Here is a 19812-nt window from a genome sequence, read left to right as displayed (position 1 = left end):
TGCTCAACCGTGAGACTGTTCACTCGCAGCCGTTCTCTGCCTTCGATATCAATGATCCACAAATTCCAATTTCGAATCGCATAAAATTCTTTCGTGTCCATTAAACGTCGAATGTGCATGAATCAAAAGAAAGGGAAAAAAGGAATGAAAAAGGGATGAAAATAGTCGAGTGTAAAGCCAATACGGGTCAATACGATCACGTCGATAATATTCTCGATTTACAGTGTGGGTACTCAACCTTTTCGCGAATGCATATCATCAGATTCAAAATTGAAAAATTACAGTATGTAGCGCGAAGAGCAATATATCTTGTAATGTACGTACAATGTACGAAGTTAAGACTACATGCTTATCATAGTAAGCGTTATTCGACTAGGTTTAACATCTCAAAATTCAACTTTGAACCTGGTATAGAATGATCAAACTTGTACGTTGTAAGATACTGTTAGCTTTCGATATGATAACTAAATTCGAAGAATGAAAAATTTTTTATTTTTTAAGTTCAGTAAGAATAATAAATATAAATAATAAGAGTAATAAACAGAGAGTAACTTCCAATTATATATACGAATTATGATAATTTTAACTGAGAATATTAAGCTTATTCCATAAACTTCTTACCCATTGATGAGTAGGAGTTATATATCCGTAGAAAGCTACGGTCATTTAATATATGGATATCGATTGTTTGATTTTGTAAGGAAAATATACGGATGTTTATCTATGGTACACAGAATTTCCACTCCAAAATTCTGATGTGTTAATCTATGTACATTCCTTCCCGTATCTCTTAGCTTCCACGCTATTTGGTCCGATGAATTATTCCAATATCTAGTTATCTCTAAGGTGAATATTATCCCAGCAATAGATATGTTCTTTATACACAAAAGAAAACAGTTATCTGTTATCCTTTACCTGCTGTTACTACTTGTTCTATTATTGTACTATTTATCAAACGTTTGGTAAATATGTTATTTGAAAACAATGTACTTCTTAAGTAAGATTTTCGAATTATGTTTCAAGCAATTTTATTTCCAACTCATGTCTTATTTTACTCGCAGTAATTATTTGATCTGTTTATTTGTCGTTTTATTTGGAGTATCTAATTATTTGACCTATTTTTCTTTTCTCTCTCTCTCTTTTTTTTTTTAATTTGGAGCAATCGTTTGAACTTTTGAGTCAATATTTTCATGTCAAATAAAATGTGCTAGATTCTTCCTTCCAACTCTCGCGTTCAATAATCCCACTTTGGTTGAGAACCTCTGATTTATAGCATTCCTGATCGACACGGAAAATCGAGTATGAGATCTCGTTTAAGTGCGATTTCCGCGTCGATCGCAGCCAGCAATTTCCACGCGATAAATAAATCTTACGGATCGTCAGCGACGTGCCCGTTTTCCAAGTGGAATCCGAGCATCAGCCGCGTGTACCGGTAACGAAGATTGATTCCGCCGGTGGCCCCAGACTTTGATGAATCGGCGTTCGTTCATCCGCCGAGTTTTCCATTTAAGTTTCACGCTGATCCCTTTAGCCTACCCCTTTCGCCTGTTTTTGCGCGTCGTGAAGACGTTCGGACTGATAACGCGCGACCTTTTACGCTATTAAGATGATCGATCGTCGCGACGTTTTTGTACATTCTGCTGAACGGCTTAATTTACAGGCTGCTAATTCACATTTGGCTTTTAGGGCACGTGTTCTGACCGCCTGTGTTCATGCTCGTTTTAGAAGTCACGATCAAGGGTTGAGAAGAGAATGGGAGCAGAATTACTAAATTAAATAAAGTAAAATTTGTCAGAGGTTCTCGATCAATCGTAACGAGCGAGCTTTCCAACACTTATGGCTAGCAACGTGCATATGAGATAGATACATTTATAATCATTATTAGAATTATTTCTCGAATAAAAATTTTCGACGGAGGTGTGACACGTTCCACTGGATTTACATTTTGCGCTTTTAAAAAGCAACGAATAAAGAAGAGCGGCTGAGAGAGCAAAGGGACGAGAGAGACCCAACGATAGAGTGAGATTTGCCCGCAAATGGTCTCGATCGATCAATCCAATTTAGCCGAAGAATAGTTCGAAAGTGTCTGTGCCATCGAATTCGAGTGGTCTGGTCCTAAGATCTCTTTCTCGATAAAATTACGTCTCTGACGAAGCAATTAACCGGTACCATATAAAAAAGGACGGAGAAGAAGAAGAAGAAAATATCGTATCTTCGGATTGTGTAGAGAAAAACGCATAGACTCGTCTCTTCTTTTCCTTTCTTCCTCTCTCTTCTTTTCTGTACAAATTGCCCGACTCACAGAGAAGATCGTGGCACGTTTCGGGTGACTCATGTAGGTCAATATAAACCGTGACGGCTGAGCAATATCGGAAGGAAAAAAGTTTTTCTTTGAGAGGAACTGAAACGACGGAGAAGAGGTTCGACGAGGGTCTGTCGACCAGCCTTGACCCTCTACAACCTCTACCGACGCTCCTCTACTCGACCGCGTTTCTTTCGTCGAGAATCGTCACAATTTTAAAGCGCTGTTCGTTCATAGTTTATTCAAGCCTATCGGCGAACGATAGAGCTTGATGGTTTTTGTTTGACCTCGATGATCATCGTTTTGCCCCTTTGATCATCGTGTAGACAATGGAAACCGATGAACCTTCTAAATCGTTTGAAAGGTGGCGAGCAGGATGACGTGATTTATACGCGCACCATGAATTCCGTGAATCCGCTGTCATCTTCCGTCTTTCCACCCTCTTTCTTTCGTGTTTCCTCGTTTTCTTCCTCTTTTTTCTTTCTTTATTCTTGTTTTTTCCTATTTCTGCTTTTTATAGCCACGTAAACGTGTGCAAATTCTGTCAACGTTTCCATTTGGACAGGGGACAGGGACAAAGTTTTATGGAGCACAAAAAATTTCCAAGTTCTTGCAACGTGTTCGTTCGTCCTGTGACGTGGGGCATTCATTACATCGATCTCGTGTTCTTGCAATCAACGAACGTGTTTTTGTTACGTTCTATGTACAACTGCTATAGATTATTTAGCGAACGAACATTTGCCCTAGTACGTTCCCTTTTCAATTTAATCTCTATTTCTTCGTTACTCAAGTGGAGGAAGAAATTTCTGAGCGCACTGATGCTGTAGAATATTACGTGAAAATAGGAATAAAGCAAAGAAACAAGGGAAATGGGTAGATTACCGTATTCTCGACACGTAACTTTTATCGATTATGCCATTAAAGAGCCGCTAACGAGGTTCCGGCTGTTTTCGAACCCCGTTAAACCGATTTCGCGAGCGCTTCAGTTTTTCCTCTTTCGTTTTTTTTTTTTTTTTTTTTTCGGACAACCCCTAACAACAGACTAAGAGGATTGCACGGAACGTGGATCTTATTTTCCTCCGGTTTTACTATCGTTTACTTCGTTCAACAATGACTTAAAGCGTTATAAACGACCTGCTGTACCCGAGACATTCTCTAACAGAGAATTTCATTGAAATTGCAGAAACACGGGCCCCGGATGAAATGTGCAGCCTGCAGAGTGGTAGCGCACGCTGTGTGCGCGGTGAGTCTGAACTTCGCCTGCAAATCTAGCTTCCGGGATGTCGGGGTCCGCCAGTATCGGGAACAGACGAACACTCACCACCACTGGGTACACCGACGATCACAGAAGGGGAAATGCGCAAATTGCGGCAAGTCGTTCCAATCGAAGCTGAGCTTCACCTCGAAGGAGATTGTGGCGGTGAGCTGTAGCTGGTGCAAGCTGGCCTATCACAACAAGGAAGCGTGCTTCAACGTTGAGAAGATCGGAGAAAACTGCGAGTTAGGTATTCACGCGTCTATCGTAGTGCCGCCGTCCTGGATCGTGAAGCTTCCCAGGAAGGGCAGTTTCAAGAGTAGCTTGAGAAAATCGCCGAGAAAGAAGAAATCTGGAAGCGGTGCTGGCACTGCGTCCAACAGAAAGAAATCGAAAGAAAAGGATAAGGATAAAGAGCAGGATAAGGATCAGGGGATGTTATGGGTGGTGAAACCTATACCTACGCCATCTGTGAAACCGGTGCTGGTTTTCATTAACCCAAAATCGGGCGGCAATCAGGGAGCCAAGCTTTTACAAAAGTTCCAGTGGCTGTTGAATCCGAGGCAAGTCTTCGATCTGACCCAGGGCGGACCCAAGATGGGGTAAGTTTATGCACGATAAATAGACTGACATCTTGCATATATATTTTTATCAACATTAATTTAAAGACGTCGAATCTGTTTCATCCGATTTAAATACGAAGAGCATAGGAATACGAGGTTTTTTTTTATTTTCTTATTTCTCGTTTAGAGAGAAACAATTTTAAGATTTACATTCGATTTTGGAGCTAAATTTTAAATTACACGCACGTTTCGATAAAATCGCTGATATATCGGTAGTACGATTGTGACGATTTTTTAAATGTATCTACTTGCAATCTTTCCATATATTCGCGTACTATATGCTTCTTGTAAATCTTTACGCATTTTGATTTTCCATAAACCAGATATATCCTATAAATATCCGCACTCTAATAAGAAATAAGAGAAGATAAAACGGAGATAGTGGATACGTATATCGATCTGGTACTGCGTTCATTGAAGTGGTAAGATGTTTCACGATGTTGTGGAATCGTAAATTGTGAGACATTATCTATAGGTGAACGCATTTGACGTGTATCGCTGATTGAAAATTTATTTTACATCCACCGTTGGTTATTGTGGATGTTTACGATGGGCAACTCTTCTTTCGAACAACTTCTTTGTTGTTGCAGATTCTCGGCATTTTCTTTCGTTGGAGAAACTTAATTTCTTTATTATTTTCTTACGTTGTTTAGTTTCTCACGTTTCAACGACGAATATAATTATTTTAATTAATTTCTTTCGTTCCACTTAATTCGTAGAATATTTACCCTTCGAAGGATCTGTTTTAAAGGGTAGAAAGGGAAAAAATATTCTACATGCTATTTTCTAATTCAGCAGTCAGGGTTATGGTAAGGAATTAGGTTAACCGAATGGAAATTCAGTCGAATTAGTTCATTGCTCTTGTCGAAAAGGTGGAAGGGATATTGGAAAATATGACAAATGAACAGGGGATTTAATTAAAGTTGCACTTTCTGGCTCGCAGGCCTAGTTGAATAAAGGCGAAGCTTTTAGGATAAAGGTCGTCGCTACGGTATTATCGGAACTTTCTTCGAAAGTTTATTCAAAAGTTCTAGCGTTCCATTTGGTTGCTTTCGCCACGATACAGTAAACAGCATTGTCCATGAATATACCGTAACTTTGTGCATACGATGATAAAAATTTCTTGAAACTTACCTACCAATTAACTTTCCTATATTTTTCTAACGAACCATTTGCAACATTTTTTTCTCGATATTCATCGAATACTTGAAATTTGTTAATTACGCAAATGAAATTTACTGCATCTGACGATAACGAAAATAGGAACAAGTAGTTTTTTTTTTACTTTAACAATAATTTGCAAGTGATATTGTTGTTGAAATTGTATTTGGTATAGGTATGGACAAACATCGTGAAATGTAGTATGCATATGATGGCGTTATCGTCTTTCGAAATTTGACTTTTGAAATATTTGTGTATTACATTGAATAAAAAGCATGTTACAGTGGATTAAAGATATGACAAACATCTGTTACGTCGAGTGAAATGCATTTAATAATGCGTTAAAAATTCCTCAAATACGTATCATATACGCTACAAGCTGCAACTTGACTTTATTAATCAAGTGTTTGAAAATAAAAGCCATCGATCGGTTAGCTTCATTTTATTTCGAACTATTCGAGATATCATAGCAGTGAATCAACGAAACCATCCGGACAATAATTTTTAATTACCAAATATTCGGTGCTACGTGACTCGTGATGATCGCATTTCGGTTAAGTTATTTGATTTTATGCTACGTTTAAATTAAATATGTATATTCGTGTGCGCGCCTCCATGCACCTTTATACTCCATGTTATAGAATTATTTATCGCATAATATACGTAGACAACAACAAATATCCTATAACCCTACAATTTAATCGACTATTGTTGTTATTATCGATTGTTCAACTATCTTTGTGATCTCTGCTAGGTATATACATGTACTTGTACTAACTGATTCTTTCTATGTGCAATATGTTTCCAGATTTATTTCGAATTTCATCAATACAATCTTGATAATCGAGTCTCATAACAGCGTGAATAAAATTCTACTCGATAAAAGGTGTCTACAAACGTTTGAATACCTTTGCGAACTCGTTCTTATAACGCGAAAGGCAAACAAAGAAGAAATTATTTCCTCGAAAAAGAAAATATTTCCTCGCTTTCAGGTTGGAATTATTCAAGACAGTTCCTAATCTACGAGTTCTGGCGTGTGGCGGCGACGGTACGGTCGGTTGGGTATTATCGATCCTGGATCAGATCGGCGCATCTCCTCCACCAGCGGTGGGCGTGCTTCCTCTGGGAACCGGAAACGATCTGGCCAGGGCATTAGGATGGGGCGGCGGTTACACCGACGAGCCAATTGGGAAGATTTTGACGAATATCGGAGAGAGCGATACGACGTTGTTGGATAGATGGCAACTGGTAGTGGAGAGGAATCCTGATGCGCAAGGCGACGATGATAATGGCAAAGGCAAAGAGAATCTACCTCTGAACGTCGTTAATAATTACTTCTCTCTTGGTGTGGATGCGCACATTGCCCTTGAATTTCACGAAGCTCGAGGTTAGTCTCTAAGGTCTCATCCTCCGGCCCTCCTGAAATAGGTTTTCCCAAGCGATATGCAACAGTTTGTTTAAATTATTTAGAAACGTTCCGTCGGTACCGTTGAACCGTCGAAGAACCCTGCAAAGTAGTTAGGAACCTGTTGCTATATTTCATGCGAACGTCTTTCACTGAAATGCCATATTTTAGACCCCTAAGTGGCCGTGTGTTTTCTATGTGGATGGAAACGAGAGTGAATGTAGAGTGAGAGGATGTAAGGATGTTTTGAGGGTGAATGGTTGTGTAGGATCGATAGTTTAGGGGTTAGAGGAGTTTTAAGAGAAGATGTGACAGAATTCTTTGCAGGGTTTAACCCGTTAATCCAGTTGATCTCTTGGTTAGACGTTTTTATAATTATGAAACGGAAGAATTTTAACTGGTAAGGAAATTGGGTATCTAATTGACAAATTAATTTGTCCGATCCGGTTAATAGATTGAAGTAAAGTACTTACATCTATTTGTTACCAAGTATCAAAAGTATATTTATATCTTTCATTGAGCTCGTTCGAGTTAAATGACGATAGTTAAATACAATTAGTTGTCGGATCTGAATATTTCGACTGGCATAAATATTTCAGATATTCTGACTGTTACGAATATTTCAAGCATATCGATTGCCAAGTAAAAATATTTTAGTCGAGTCTCAAAATATAAAGTTGCCTAGGAAAGAAAAAGAAATTTAAGAAACAAGTTAGCCAATAAATCTATTTGCGGAGGACCGTTATTGAAATTGAATTGAATATTTCAACCGCTACACCAGTCATAAATGTTATTTCTATAAATGTTAAAAGTTGGTCAAATATTTATATGGAAAGACAAAGTAGTATAAAAGTGTTCGACTGTTTTGCAGAGGCGCATCCAGAAAGATTTAACTCGCGGCTACGAAACAAAATGTTTTATGGTCAAATGGGTGGTAAGGATCTCGTGCGACGAAAATGGAAGGATCTCTCAGAATTCGTGACGTTGGACTGCGACGGCCAGGATATGACACCGAAGTTGAAGGAGCATCGAGTTCACGCTATAGTCTTCTTGAACATCGCCTCGTACGGTGGCGGAACGCATCCTTGGGGTGCTGCGAGTGGAACCAAAGAACCATCGACGGAGGATGGAATGATCGAGGTTGTTGGTTTAACGACGTACCAGCTTCCGCTTCTTCAAGCAGGTGGACACGGCACCTGCATTGCTCAATGTAGCACAGCTAAGCTGGTTACTACAAGGACCATTCCAATGCAGGTAAATTTTCTTCATGGGGAACCTTTTATCCTCAAGTGCTATGATGAAATATCAGGTATCGATACAAGTATTCATTTTATCACAGGGTCTCGACCTATCTCACTGAAACATACAAATTTCGACTTCTTCATATTATAATTATAATTCTTTATATTTAATTATAATTTTAAGGATCGACCTAATCGAAGATTAGCGACAGTTTACGTCGTATGTTATTTTAGAGTGATCTTAAAATTATGATAACATTTATCGCTTCTGAGTTATTCCAGGACGCCACGGCAGAGACTAAACTATCGCTTGTTACAATAATTTATTATGCTAATATTTTGTGATCTTATGCAATACCGTAATATCGATGTTGTTAGAAATATTTCATTAAAAATTGGATATTCGATTATAATACACGAGAGTGATTATCTCGTGAGAGTGATTATTTAGATTTAGGAGATAGGATAAAACTTGAAATCAATTTTTTGTGTATTAAGGAAACTTAAAAAACCGCGCAATAAAAAGCTTGGATAATTAAACGGTATGATATAGCGATTTAGTGAGTTTGAGTGAGTAAATAATAGCTTAGTGTGTAATGAAAAAAAAAAAAAAAAGATACAGAAGACAAGTCGCAAATAAATCAGGCGTCGTGAACATAGAAAATACTATATTACATAATCGTCTATGATAAAAGTCCAACTCAAATTACTTTATTTATTTTTCTTGCATTCTTCTGGCAAACCCTAAGTTGTGTCACAACTGTGGTAGTTTCTCAGATTATCACGAAATAAAAATTTAATCGCACGCCGAATATCATTTATTGTGCGCAACTAGAATACCCAATTGTATACAAAAAGAACTATAATTCGTACCTTAGGTCGATGGCGAGGCTTGTCGACTGCTGCCATCCATTATAAACCTAAAACTGCTAAACAAAGCGACAATGCTAGCGAAACGAAGGAACGCGAGCAAACCTCAGCAAGACGTCAAACTGGAGAGGTTAAAACTGCCGGTGATGAAGATCAAGATGTTAGATTACGAGAGGTATCATCACGATAAAGATATGTTGAAGAAGGCCGCGACCACATGGATCGCAGATCCACTTGATCTCGACGCCACCACCGACCTAGAATCACTGAGGAAGATCCTGGCAAAAGACCATAACATGGACACTTGTTGCTTCCTCGACTGTAAGTACGACTATACGGACTGTTTGCTCCTACGATTCGCAAGATTTCTTAGCCACATGTAATAATTTTAGATTTCTTCTCTGAATAAAAATTTATCTGTAATGTTTAAGTAGCACGAAACAGTAGTAAACGTTTCTGGAAAATTGCTAAATATTTACAAAAAGGGTGTTATCGTTGATTTTAATAATTTCTTAATATCTTATCAAGATCGTCAGCCTTGAGTAGTGTTGTGAAGGATTCGGTTAGGGATCGTCGTTTGTTAAAGAATTATTATTAAAAAAAAAAAATTGCTCAAAGGTAAATAATTTTCTGAGCACAAATTACGTCGTACTTACCATTCGGATCAATTTTCAGCGTGTACCGCGGAACGATTCTTTAGGATTGATAGAGCTCAAGAGCAACTCCATTACGTGACTGATGTGGCTGTCGAAGCGGTGTACGTCCTCGAGGAGAGTGCCTCCAATCAGTCGAACGAGCCTGATGGAACGAAGATGTCTACGAGCCAAGAATCGGCAACCGCTCATCCGTCGCCAAGGTACTTCTCATTCATCGAATTAGAATTTCTTATTTGAATCATTTTCGATTGATTCGTTATGACGATTCTATCATATGATCCTTCTGCTGATACGTAATCAACATTGTACTGTGCCTTTTGTATTGGTCGAAAGTAAAACGATATGTAACAATATTAAAGCCGTTGATGGAACGTTGTTCTTTGTTTAACATATACCGGCTATATAGAACTATTGTAAAAATTAATTCCATCATATGGTGTTTAAATAACTTTTATGCTTTATCTCTTATGCTTATTTTATTGTTACAAAATTTTAAGTTATTAGTTTACTTTCTATTATAGTAGAAATTCTGTAGACAGAGTCTAATCTAAGACAAGACATTTCTGTAATTTTATCATTGTATGATATTTCCCTTACTGAATATAAATTGATAATTAAGCTTCAAGCAGAATGAATTTTGAAACTCTAATATATAAAGCGGTTGATTAATACGAAATGATTTCAAACTTGAACGATACTGTATAAAGATAATTTATATAATTTATATAATGACACATTGAACGAGATATCAAAATTAGAGAAATGTTTTCGAGTAGTCAATACACTTTAAACAAAGAATAATATCTTTTTATGTGATATAGCAGTATACTCATTTGTCTTTCGTCTATATTGTCCACAGAGAGATAATTAAATAATTCCGCATGTAATAACAGTGATCAGAAGCTACGCAATTATGACTCGTAGCTTCAAAATAAATACCTTGTTTGAACCTTTTATTGCCACTTCACATATTCGTCCGTGTGTCCATGATATCTGTAATGGTAATGCAATCGTATCATTAGATTAATAGAAAGAACGTGTAATATAGCGAAGAACGACCAAAGAAAAATGCAGCCATGACAAACGAGAAGCCTAAAGAAGAGACAAAGGCGCAGCCAGTTTCGGAACCACAAAACGCAACGCCTGAAACTGCAGTGCCTGAAATTGCAGCGCCTGTATCACCATCTGAAACTGCAACGCCTGAATCACCACCTGAAACTGCAGCGCCTGAATCACCACACGAAACACCACTTGAAACGAAGATACAGAACAAGGATCAGGATACTGCGAAATCTCATGAATCGATGAGTAAAGACGCGCCTCAGGATGAATCTCCAAATGTGAAGAAGGAGGAAAAAATATCTGGAGACGCGAACAAGCAAAGCAGTTCCTCAAAATCAATCTCTGCCACGGTTGTCTCACAGTCACAAAATCAAACATTACCTACCTTCATTAGGTAAGCTATCGTCATTTGTTAAAGTCAATTTGATATCACAGCACATGAATGTATAATTAGAAGTTTATAGCTAGTTCTACTAATAACAAGGGACGTTTATTTAAGAATCTTTTTATTGAAGAAGAGCCACCGATAAGAACTGTTTATATGAGAATGTAACTTTCAATGAAATATTCGATGGAGGAACGTTTTAATTGTAAGACATAGCGAAGAGATTAAGTTTCTACCTTTTTGTGAGTTTAAAAATGGTAAAGTGTTAAGAGTTCAAGATGAAGTAAAATTGAATGTCTTGTATGCACTAAGTATTTTTATATTTAGTATGCACTATTTTTTAAATTAATTTTTTTACTTAACGTAATGTAATCACTGCAGGATAGAAATATGAAAAAAGGATATAAAATATGCGTCGTTATTTAGTCGATTCACGTAATCAGAAAGAAAATACGTAACTTTAAAGAAAATGGTGTTATGTGTATCTGAAATCTCTATTAAAAATCTCTACCTTGAAATCCCTATCTTTAATAATAATACCGCGAACCATTCATTCCGTATTCCTTTTAGCTGCAGGAATCTATATCTTTAAAAACGAACTCGCACGCCATTCACTTCCAAACCGACCACTCTAGAGAAACTTCAATTTCGTTCCAGTGTTTAGGATGTTTCTTTTACTTGGTTTTCTTGGTTACTGTTGCGGAGGAATGCTAGTTAATACTGTATTATACTGTAGCGAATACGTTCGTTTCTTTCTAGAGATTCTCTGTGCCAGTGAAATGGAAAAGTCTTTGAAAATATTTAATTTTTTTTCTCTTTTTCTTTATCTTTTAACTTCTCCCGTTTCGGTTAACCACAATATCAATTTTTTGCGTTATTTTTTCTCCACAAAGCTCGAAACCTCCATACTATCTGTCCTATAAGGTTTTATATTGAATAAAATAGAAAAAAGTTACAAATTAAGAAAGAAAAGAAAAGTCAGAGAAGAACGATTAATTTGAATACAAAAAGTATAAAGAGGATAAAAATAATTTTGTTCCAGTCCACGAGATAGACTTTTTGGCTTGAGTTCCGAGGTTCACACGTTTCACACGAGATTACTGGAGAAAGCTAGCGATGGTATTTTGAAATCAGCGAAAATCGGCGATCTACAGGCTTTGAAAGAATTTCACGAGAAAGGATACTCTCTTCTATCCATCGACTCCTCTGGACAAACTGCTCTTCACCTAGCGTCAAGATATGGTCACAAGGATATTGTCAGATATCTTATCGCTTGCGCACCATCGAGTATTCTCAATATGATCGACAACGACAAGTAAGTGTATTATATAAAAACAGGTGGAAAACGAAGGTCCATTGTATAGAAACGGATAAAAGGTGAACAAAAGTTGATTCGATAGAAATAAACTAAACAAACGTGGCTACCATGAAAGGGCAGAAAGAAGGTTTTCCATGACATTTCAAAGTTCGAAGAATTAGCTTCGTTTATAGCACAAGGCATAAATAACCGACTATAAATGCTCTAGCGTAAACAGGAAGATTTTTTGTTCATATTTCAAAATCTGTTCAGTATATGTTAACTATAATGCCGATCAAGAAAGAGATTTTATTCCAGGCGCGTAAACAGAGAGCAAACGAAAAAAAACAAGTGATCTGCACTTTCTAATTGCAGAGGTCAAACCGCTCTGCACAAAGCGGCTCAATATAAACGTCGTTCCATTTGCTGCATGTTAGTGGCTGGCGGTGCTACTTTAATCATCAAGGATCGACACGGCAACACACCTCGCGATCTAGCCCTGCAAGCGGAGGACCGTGACCTCGCGGCGTATTTATGCAGTAAGTGTTTCCATTTTTTTTTCTTTGGGTACCCTGTTACAGAAAAAAATATTCCGCGAGTCTAAGTTGCGAATATAATGATGTAATAAAGCACAGAATGGTAAAAAAAATTAGGGTCAGTCGAGAGAAATAAAAATCTACGTTAGTAGCTTTATCAGATGAACGAAGAAAATATTTTCTATTTCATATATTGTATTATTTTATGAAATTACAGTGTTTTAATTTTTATTTCTTCCTTCTAAAGATTGTATTAATCTTAGTTTCATCTCCCGGTATTACCTTAAAAAAGAAAAAAGAAAATAAGAAGAAAGTTTCTCTTTGCTATTTTCTAGTATAGAAATTATTAATCTAGATTAAATCTATCTGGAATCGGTTATGAAAATATTTAATCTAGATGGTATATAAAGTGTGAAAATAAGGAATGCCCGATATCCAAAGGAAAGGGAAAGGATCCTAGACTCTTACCCCTGATATAATTCTAGGTCATATTATCCCATTTCTTCTTGCACTCTGTTATAATTTACTATAGACAAATATCAAATATATTCTACAATGATCTTACAAATTTTCCTAGAAACGGTCTCGCGAGAATAAAAAAATATTGTTTGTGACGTCTATTCTCTTGATAGTCGTATATTAGCATGAACTCGGAATAAATTGTTTATCAGCTTTATCTCTCACAATTTGTACAAAGCTGTAATATGAAAGGCCGGCGATAAGATTATGCAAAGTTTACTAAAGAACTATTCCATCGACTGTCCTTCATCGAAAAGAAAGTCTTTGAGAAGCTATTCGATCAAACATCCTATCATACTGAAATCCTTTTTGCCTACGTAATGCTCCCAGTGGATCGTTAAATCGGCTTTGTTCGATGCTATATAGGTCAAGAGCAGTTCCAGCTGACAACAGAAGAAATGGAGAACGCGCTCTGACCTCTGGCCGTAATTGGTAGAGCCTGAGCTGATCCTGAGTAAAATTCTATCTTCGATGGAACAACCAGAGGGAGATCCAAGCGAACGAACTACGATCGTCATCGACATCGATCATCAACGATACACGTTCGTTTTCCCTCTCTCTCTCTCTCTCTCTCTCTCTCTCTCTCTCTCTCTCTCTCTCTCTCTCTCTCTCTCTCTCTCTCTGTCTACCTATCTCTTTCTTTTTGTTTGCGTAAGTCGCAAAATGTGATAAATCGATATTTATTCCATCGACAGATTAGCGATGTCGACGCGTAATTTACCAAGGTGCTCTCCAACCTTTCTCGTCGGAGCCTCGAGATCCCTTTCTACGAACGTGTAAATTAATTACATTCTGCATAGGTGAACAATACATAGATACATACGTGTTACATATGTACATGCGTACATGTGTTGTATAAAGATTAGGAAACTTTTTCGATCGATTACGATCCTCTACATGCATACACGTATATATTTTTAAAATCGTACTCTCGTATAGCTAAGAGAGGAAGCGTATAATAATTTGCGTACGCATATTTCTTCTCGACTTACCAACGACGAAACCGCGCGAACAGATTGTCCGCAAATTATTTCGAAGATAGTCGCACGAATGTCGAGGAATAATACACGCGTGTGTAGAAGATTCAAGTGTAATTAGGAAACTTTTTGCTCATTCGCGACGTCGCTGTTGCGTGTAACGTATCGGCGAGTTTTAAGGGTGTGGAACTTGACGGGGTAGAAAGAACCCGAGAAAGAAACCGAATTAGTGAGAGGCTAGTATCAAAGGAATATGATAATTGGAAAAATTAAATCGAGTAGCTGATGTATTATAAAGACTAATCTTCACCGTATTCGTTTGTATGATTTTTTATTTTATATTTTTCTACGTTCCATTTTCTAGGTATTACGAGTTGGCAAAGTATAAATAAACTATCTTTATCAATTTAGCTCTGTCGTTCTACGTAGACGCGATTTTTACAATTTTTCGCCTCCGCGTTTTAGTCGCGAACGCTGTCGCCTTCTTTCAAACGCGGAGGACGCGTAGTTTCTAGGGATTAGCGTTCACAGAGTTGGACAGAATTTTTCGTTCCAATTGAAATTAGAATTATTCGTTCGCGATCATCGTGATCGTTAGCATCGTTGATCCACTCGGTAGAATTCTCTTTGTTGTTCGTTGAAATTTTTCAGAACACGTTGTTATCCTTGTTGTGCCCTCATAAATTATTCTTTCCGTTATTACTCGATCGATCGTTCGAGCTTTACGAGCCTACATTCGAAGAAACGTTTCTAATAATCGTGATCGACAAGCGAAATATTTACCGCGATGGTTATTTATTGAATTTCGTCAAGAAGGAAAGAAGTTCTATCCGACTCTGCTGGTATACAAACGTTTACTTAAACTATCTTGTTAAATTGTTCTCTTCGCTTGTTCTAGGATACCTCGTTACACCGGGTATACATATCTTTTTCTATTTAAAGAAACAAGTCCCGCGTTAATATACATATTATATATATATATATACATATATATACATACATATATTTTCTACGTACGTTAAAATACTGATATAATATTTATTGTTCTTAAGATACAGAGGTTTCTTCACGATGCTGTTTTTTCTTGTCATTCGAACATTTGTCGAATTTCTTGGCACTGCTTGGACACACACACACACACACACACACATATATACACACACGCACACGTAAACACATGAGTACACACACGATTACACACACGATTTCAAGAAAAAATGGAACTACTGAGAGAAGGGAAGTATGCGTGGATTTAATAGAAAAATCTATGAAAAATATTTGGAAAGTTGGATAATACAATCTACTTTGAAAAGCTTCATACGTGGGATTAGCGTGATATAATCGATTTAACGTATTTGCGTGATCAGCTGAAATTTAATCGACATATCTTCTAGCGTTATATATGATATCGAGATAGAATCAGGAGTTTCGTGATGGAAAACACCGATTCAAACGAAATTGCGCCAGTCAGTCGATGAACCAACAAAGTCTTAAATCGCAGTTTCATATGGAACCCATAACAGAGGTGGTAACTCCATCAAAATTTATGAATAGAAAAGTTGTCTTGGGATAAAGTAATACAATTGCAAAATCATCGATCGCAGAATAATTTTCTAACATCTCTTCCATGCCGATGCAAGTATTCTTTTATCCTTCTAATATACGTGTATGTTATTCCATTAGAAGCAACTAATTGAATATTTCAATCCTCTGCAAGCTCTTTGATACGCGGCTTCAGGGTATATTTCGATGTAATTACGCAATAACTTTTAATTCTCTCCAGGCGTATTAAAATCAGCTTTCCCTACGAATTTTTATTGAATTCACACGCGTGGAGCATGAGAACGCGATTTAAGGATTCCATTATTGACAAGAGATCCATTGTATCGCGCCTATCCATAAAAACGATCGGAAGTAACGAAGTCTTCGAGAAACGTAGCCAAGCAGCGACGTTCACCCATTTGAGCGATATTAAAATCGATTGAGAAACGAGAACAAGCAGAGGTCGGATAAAAATGATAGGGGGAATAATGATAAACGAATGGATAAGCGATCGAGGAGAAGAATTATCATAACTCGGTACCAAAATGAAAAAAGGGATCAACGTACGAACACCAATTAGCTCTTAAAAAGACGGTCTATCGTCGCTTATTATATTATACTATTACTAGACTACTCTAATTTTATTGTCGAATTATATCGTATAACGTATACATATGGTACTCGTTCGTTCCTACGGACACGCGAGATCGTTTTCTTCAACACGATGGAGTTACGATAATATACCTTTAGACTTCTACGAGGTAAGTTATCCATGTTGGACACCCGCGAACGCGTTCACGAATGTTTAATATCAAATACTCTCTCTTTCTCTCTCTCTCTCTTTCTTTGTCTCTCTCTACTCGATTCGCGATAGCATTAAGTATTTAAATAACCACTTCGAAACGTATCGTAGATGATAATAATTTCTTGTTTCATGCGTGTTTCGTGTGTATCTGTTTCTCGCGCTCTCATCCGAAAGAGCCATTTTTCATCTTACAGTTCTATCGACCCGCATATATTTTTATCGTTGGACGAATGATCCAAGGAATTCCTACGAGAAACGATCTTCGAACGTTTCAACGATTTTATGATCTAGCAGCGTTGTAGCGATTCGCGAGAGGAACTCGATATTGCAAATTAACAATGAACGTTAGATCGATGTGCAACGATTTATATAAATCGTCCACGCATCGATTCGTCTGAATTTTTTCGATTCGTATCCAGCTTCGACTCTAGTCGCGTTAAGAAGCGTGAAAAATACGAGTACGTAGGTTGGTACAGTAGGTTGGGTGAAATAGATCGAGAGAAATCGTATTCGCGCGTGTCCGCTCCACGTTTGTCTCTTATCCTCTGTAATTAAACTGATATTTTTAAGTGATCGAGTTAGAGACCGAGATTAGAAAAGTTCCGCGGCGAGGAATCGCATGTGCGTATACGGCCGCATATCAAATAAATTAATCGTAAGTATATCAGTAAAGAATGGCTGGTATATCGAATATAGCGATGGTGAATCGATTCTAGAAATGCCTTCGAGCGTAAGATACGTTGTTCTGATTATTTTTTATATGTAGCGTAATCACGATGCCTTTGTAACTCTATCCCGGTTAAATGTGCGTCGTTCATCGAACGGACGATCGATTTTCCATTGTATTTAATGCCCCTATTATTTAACGAGAACAAACCTGAGGTCTTACGTTCGATGAACGTCGCAACGATTTAGAGAAGCACGAAGAAAGAAGAAGCCAGAACTGTACGCTGAAATATAGCTATAAACATTGGTTGAACGTTTTATTCGATTGAGAGAAGCTTCGCGTCGCTTATTTAAATTAAGCCGAACGAGCGGAAATGTTTTAATTTAAATGATATTGAAATTTTCCAAGTTCTCAATGAAACATTCGTTAACTCCAACGTTATTTGAATTTCATTAAAAATTTCAATTAAACTTGCGTTCAGAGTATAAAAGATCCTCCCTCGTTCTGTTTTTCGTTTCCATTCCGGCGTTTATGTTCCGTTATCCTCGGTTCAAGTTATCGTAGAACAGCCATCGTTTTCTTTCAGTTTCGTCGAACCGTCACGTCGTCGTCTACGTTAACGTACATCGTGATTATAGCCATCTGTGTAAAATTTCGATTCGACGAGCGAACGTTTCTTTTTAGGAATCGATCCACAAGTAAGATTGTTCTTGCGATCGTTCTATCGTTTCTCGCCTCGCGAAGATCCTTCGGTGACGCGTGATATCGCGCGTCGAAACATGTAAATCGTTAAATCGAACGATAAGATTTAAATACTTACGAATCGTGTTAAATCGTCGTGTTATTAAATACGAAAGTTATAAGAAAAGATTTGTTCTTTCTTTTTTTTTTCTTTTTCTTCTTATCTCATCTATCGTCTAATAGGATCGTGATGCATTCGAATCGTTTCAATTACTCGGAGATTTCGATGCGCGTTTCCATGACTTCCTTACCGATCGAGTTTAGGCACCGGTTATAATATCCGAATTTTGCACTTTTTGAATCGTAAGTCACGTTCGTGTAGATGTTTCAAAGAATATTTTCCTAGATTCTAAGATCTGTACAGAAACTATAACGAAGAAATAACGAAGGTTACGATAAATAAATGCTCGATGATGATGTGATCGATCAATGGAGCGAAGTAGTTAACGAAGGATGAATGAACAACGTTATTAATGTTAAAGTTGAATTTCATTATTAGCTAACGGAAGTTGCGAGTTTATTTTAAGGGATCATTGTTGGAACATTGTGCGGTTAAAGGATTTTTTTTCAGATACCTAGGGAATAATGTTTATTCGAGATTCCTATAGAAAATAGACATAAAATAGGAATAATTTTAATCGTAGAATAATACAATATTATTCATAACTCTTCACGGATATGGAAACAGACACGTACGTGTAAATACTTCGAATAGAAGATATTTCAATTTCATGCCACTTCGATCGATCGATAATTCCGATATAGCGATAACAATTGTCCCGATAAAAATTTAGTTCTTCTGGAGAATATATCCGCTTCGATGAAAGGGAGAAGAATCTGTTTTACGCGTTATCCAATATCTTTTCGAATCCTGTACATATCTCGCACGCGTATGTATATTGAAATCTCAAATAGTCACAATTTAACATACTGAATAGAAGAAAAAGGAAAAAGAAAAAAAGAAACGATCGATTATATCTGTGGAAATGTTCGACATTTTTAAAAATTGTCCGTGACATTTTATTCTCGTAACGTAACGTAACGTAACGTAACGTAACGTAACGTCAGTAGTCGATTTATTCGTACGTGCGTATATAAATGTATTTTTACTGAGATTATCACGATTAATCGATGGTCACGAGGCAAACACGTATTAAAGTTTTCACAGACGAATTCAAATTTTCTAATCTCCTGCGAGCTTCATTGTAAGTAAGGCGACGTTTTAAATGGTTTTCCATTGCTTCCCAAATTTTTGGACCATTTCTCTTCGGACGTAACAGAACGATTCGAGATTCCCTTTGAACTTTCTCGTGTTAATCTTACGCTTTAACCTTCGTCAACGTCCAATAAAGCGCGACTCCTGTTCTCCCTTTCTTTTCCTCTTTGTATTTGTCATTTTCTTCTTTTCTGAAGCGATGATCAATAGAGGACCGTTCTATCGTGAAAATTCATTGCGTCACGGTGTTTCTTAGAAATTCAACATTCCGGAACAAATGAAAGTGAAAGCGTCAACATAGATTGAAGCATGCTGTTAGTCGAACAACATTTAGCTTTGAAATTTTAATGTCAAAGAAGGCATTATAATATTCGAGAAGCATGGAAATGTCAGTAGATATTAATGTTTTTATTCGATGCATTTTGAAGCGAGAGGTTTGAGAATAATAGCGCGTCTATGGCGATCGACGGTAAATTTTTTATTAAACGATTCCTGAAGATATACAGGGTGATTTATTTATTCTACGTTATTCGTTATACAAAAATGTATATG

At 37.1% G+C, this 19812-nt stretch overlaps 1 protein-coding gene across 5 annotated transcripts in view; it reads left to right on the top strand.

Moving 5' to 3' along the window:
• Window positions 1-19812, top strand: part of Rdga (retinal degeneration A) — a 78160-nt gene that overhangs the window by 34835 nt on the left and 23513 nt on the right. Inside the window, exons 3-12 of one of the 5 annotated variants that reach the window (XR_011800458.1) lie at window positions 3486-4159; window positions 6334-6728; window positions 7618-8000; window positions 8866-9178; window positions 9533-9713; window positions 10562-10969; window positions 12003-12275; window positions 12633-12796; window positions 13679-13854; window positions 14008-18171. Coding sequence is in view for 3 of the 5 variants with exons in the window: in XM_072008776.1 (XP_071864877.1) it covers window positions 3486-4159; window positions 6334-6728; window positions 7618-8000; window positions 8866-9178; window positions 9533-9713; window positions 10562-10969; window positions 12003-12275; window positions 12633-12796; window positions 13679-13728 (2841 nt within the window). In the remaining 2 variants the exon portion in view is untranslated. Of the gene's footprint in view, window positions 1-3485; window positions 4160-6333; window positions 6729-7617; window positions 8001-8865; window positions 9179-9532; window positions 9714-10561; window positions 10970-12002; window positions 12276-12632; window positions 12797-13678; window positions 18172-19812 lie in introns of those variants that run through there. The other 4 variants (XM_072008801.1, XR_011800459.1, XM_072008776.1 and 1 more) reach the window with 4 other exon arrangements.

Source organism: Bombus fervidus, chromosome 1, assembly GCF_041682495.2.
Source record: "Bombus fervidus isolate BK054 chromosome 1, iyBomFerv1, whole genome shotgun sequence".
NCBI lineage: Eukaryota > Metazoa > Arthropoda > Insecta > Hymenoptera > Apidae > Bombus > Bombus fervidus.
The sequence above is the reverse complement of the archived record's forward strand: the minus strand, read 5'-3'. Positions and strand labels throughout refer to the sequence as shown.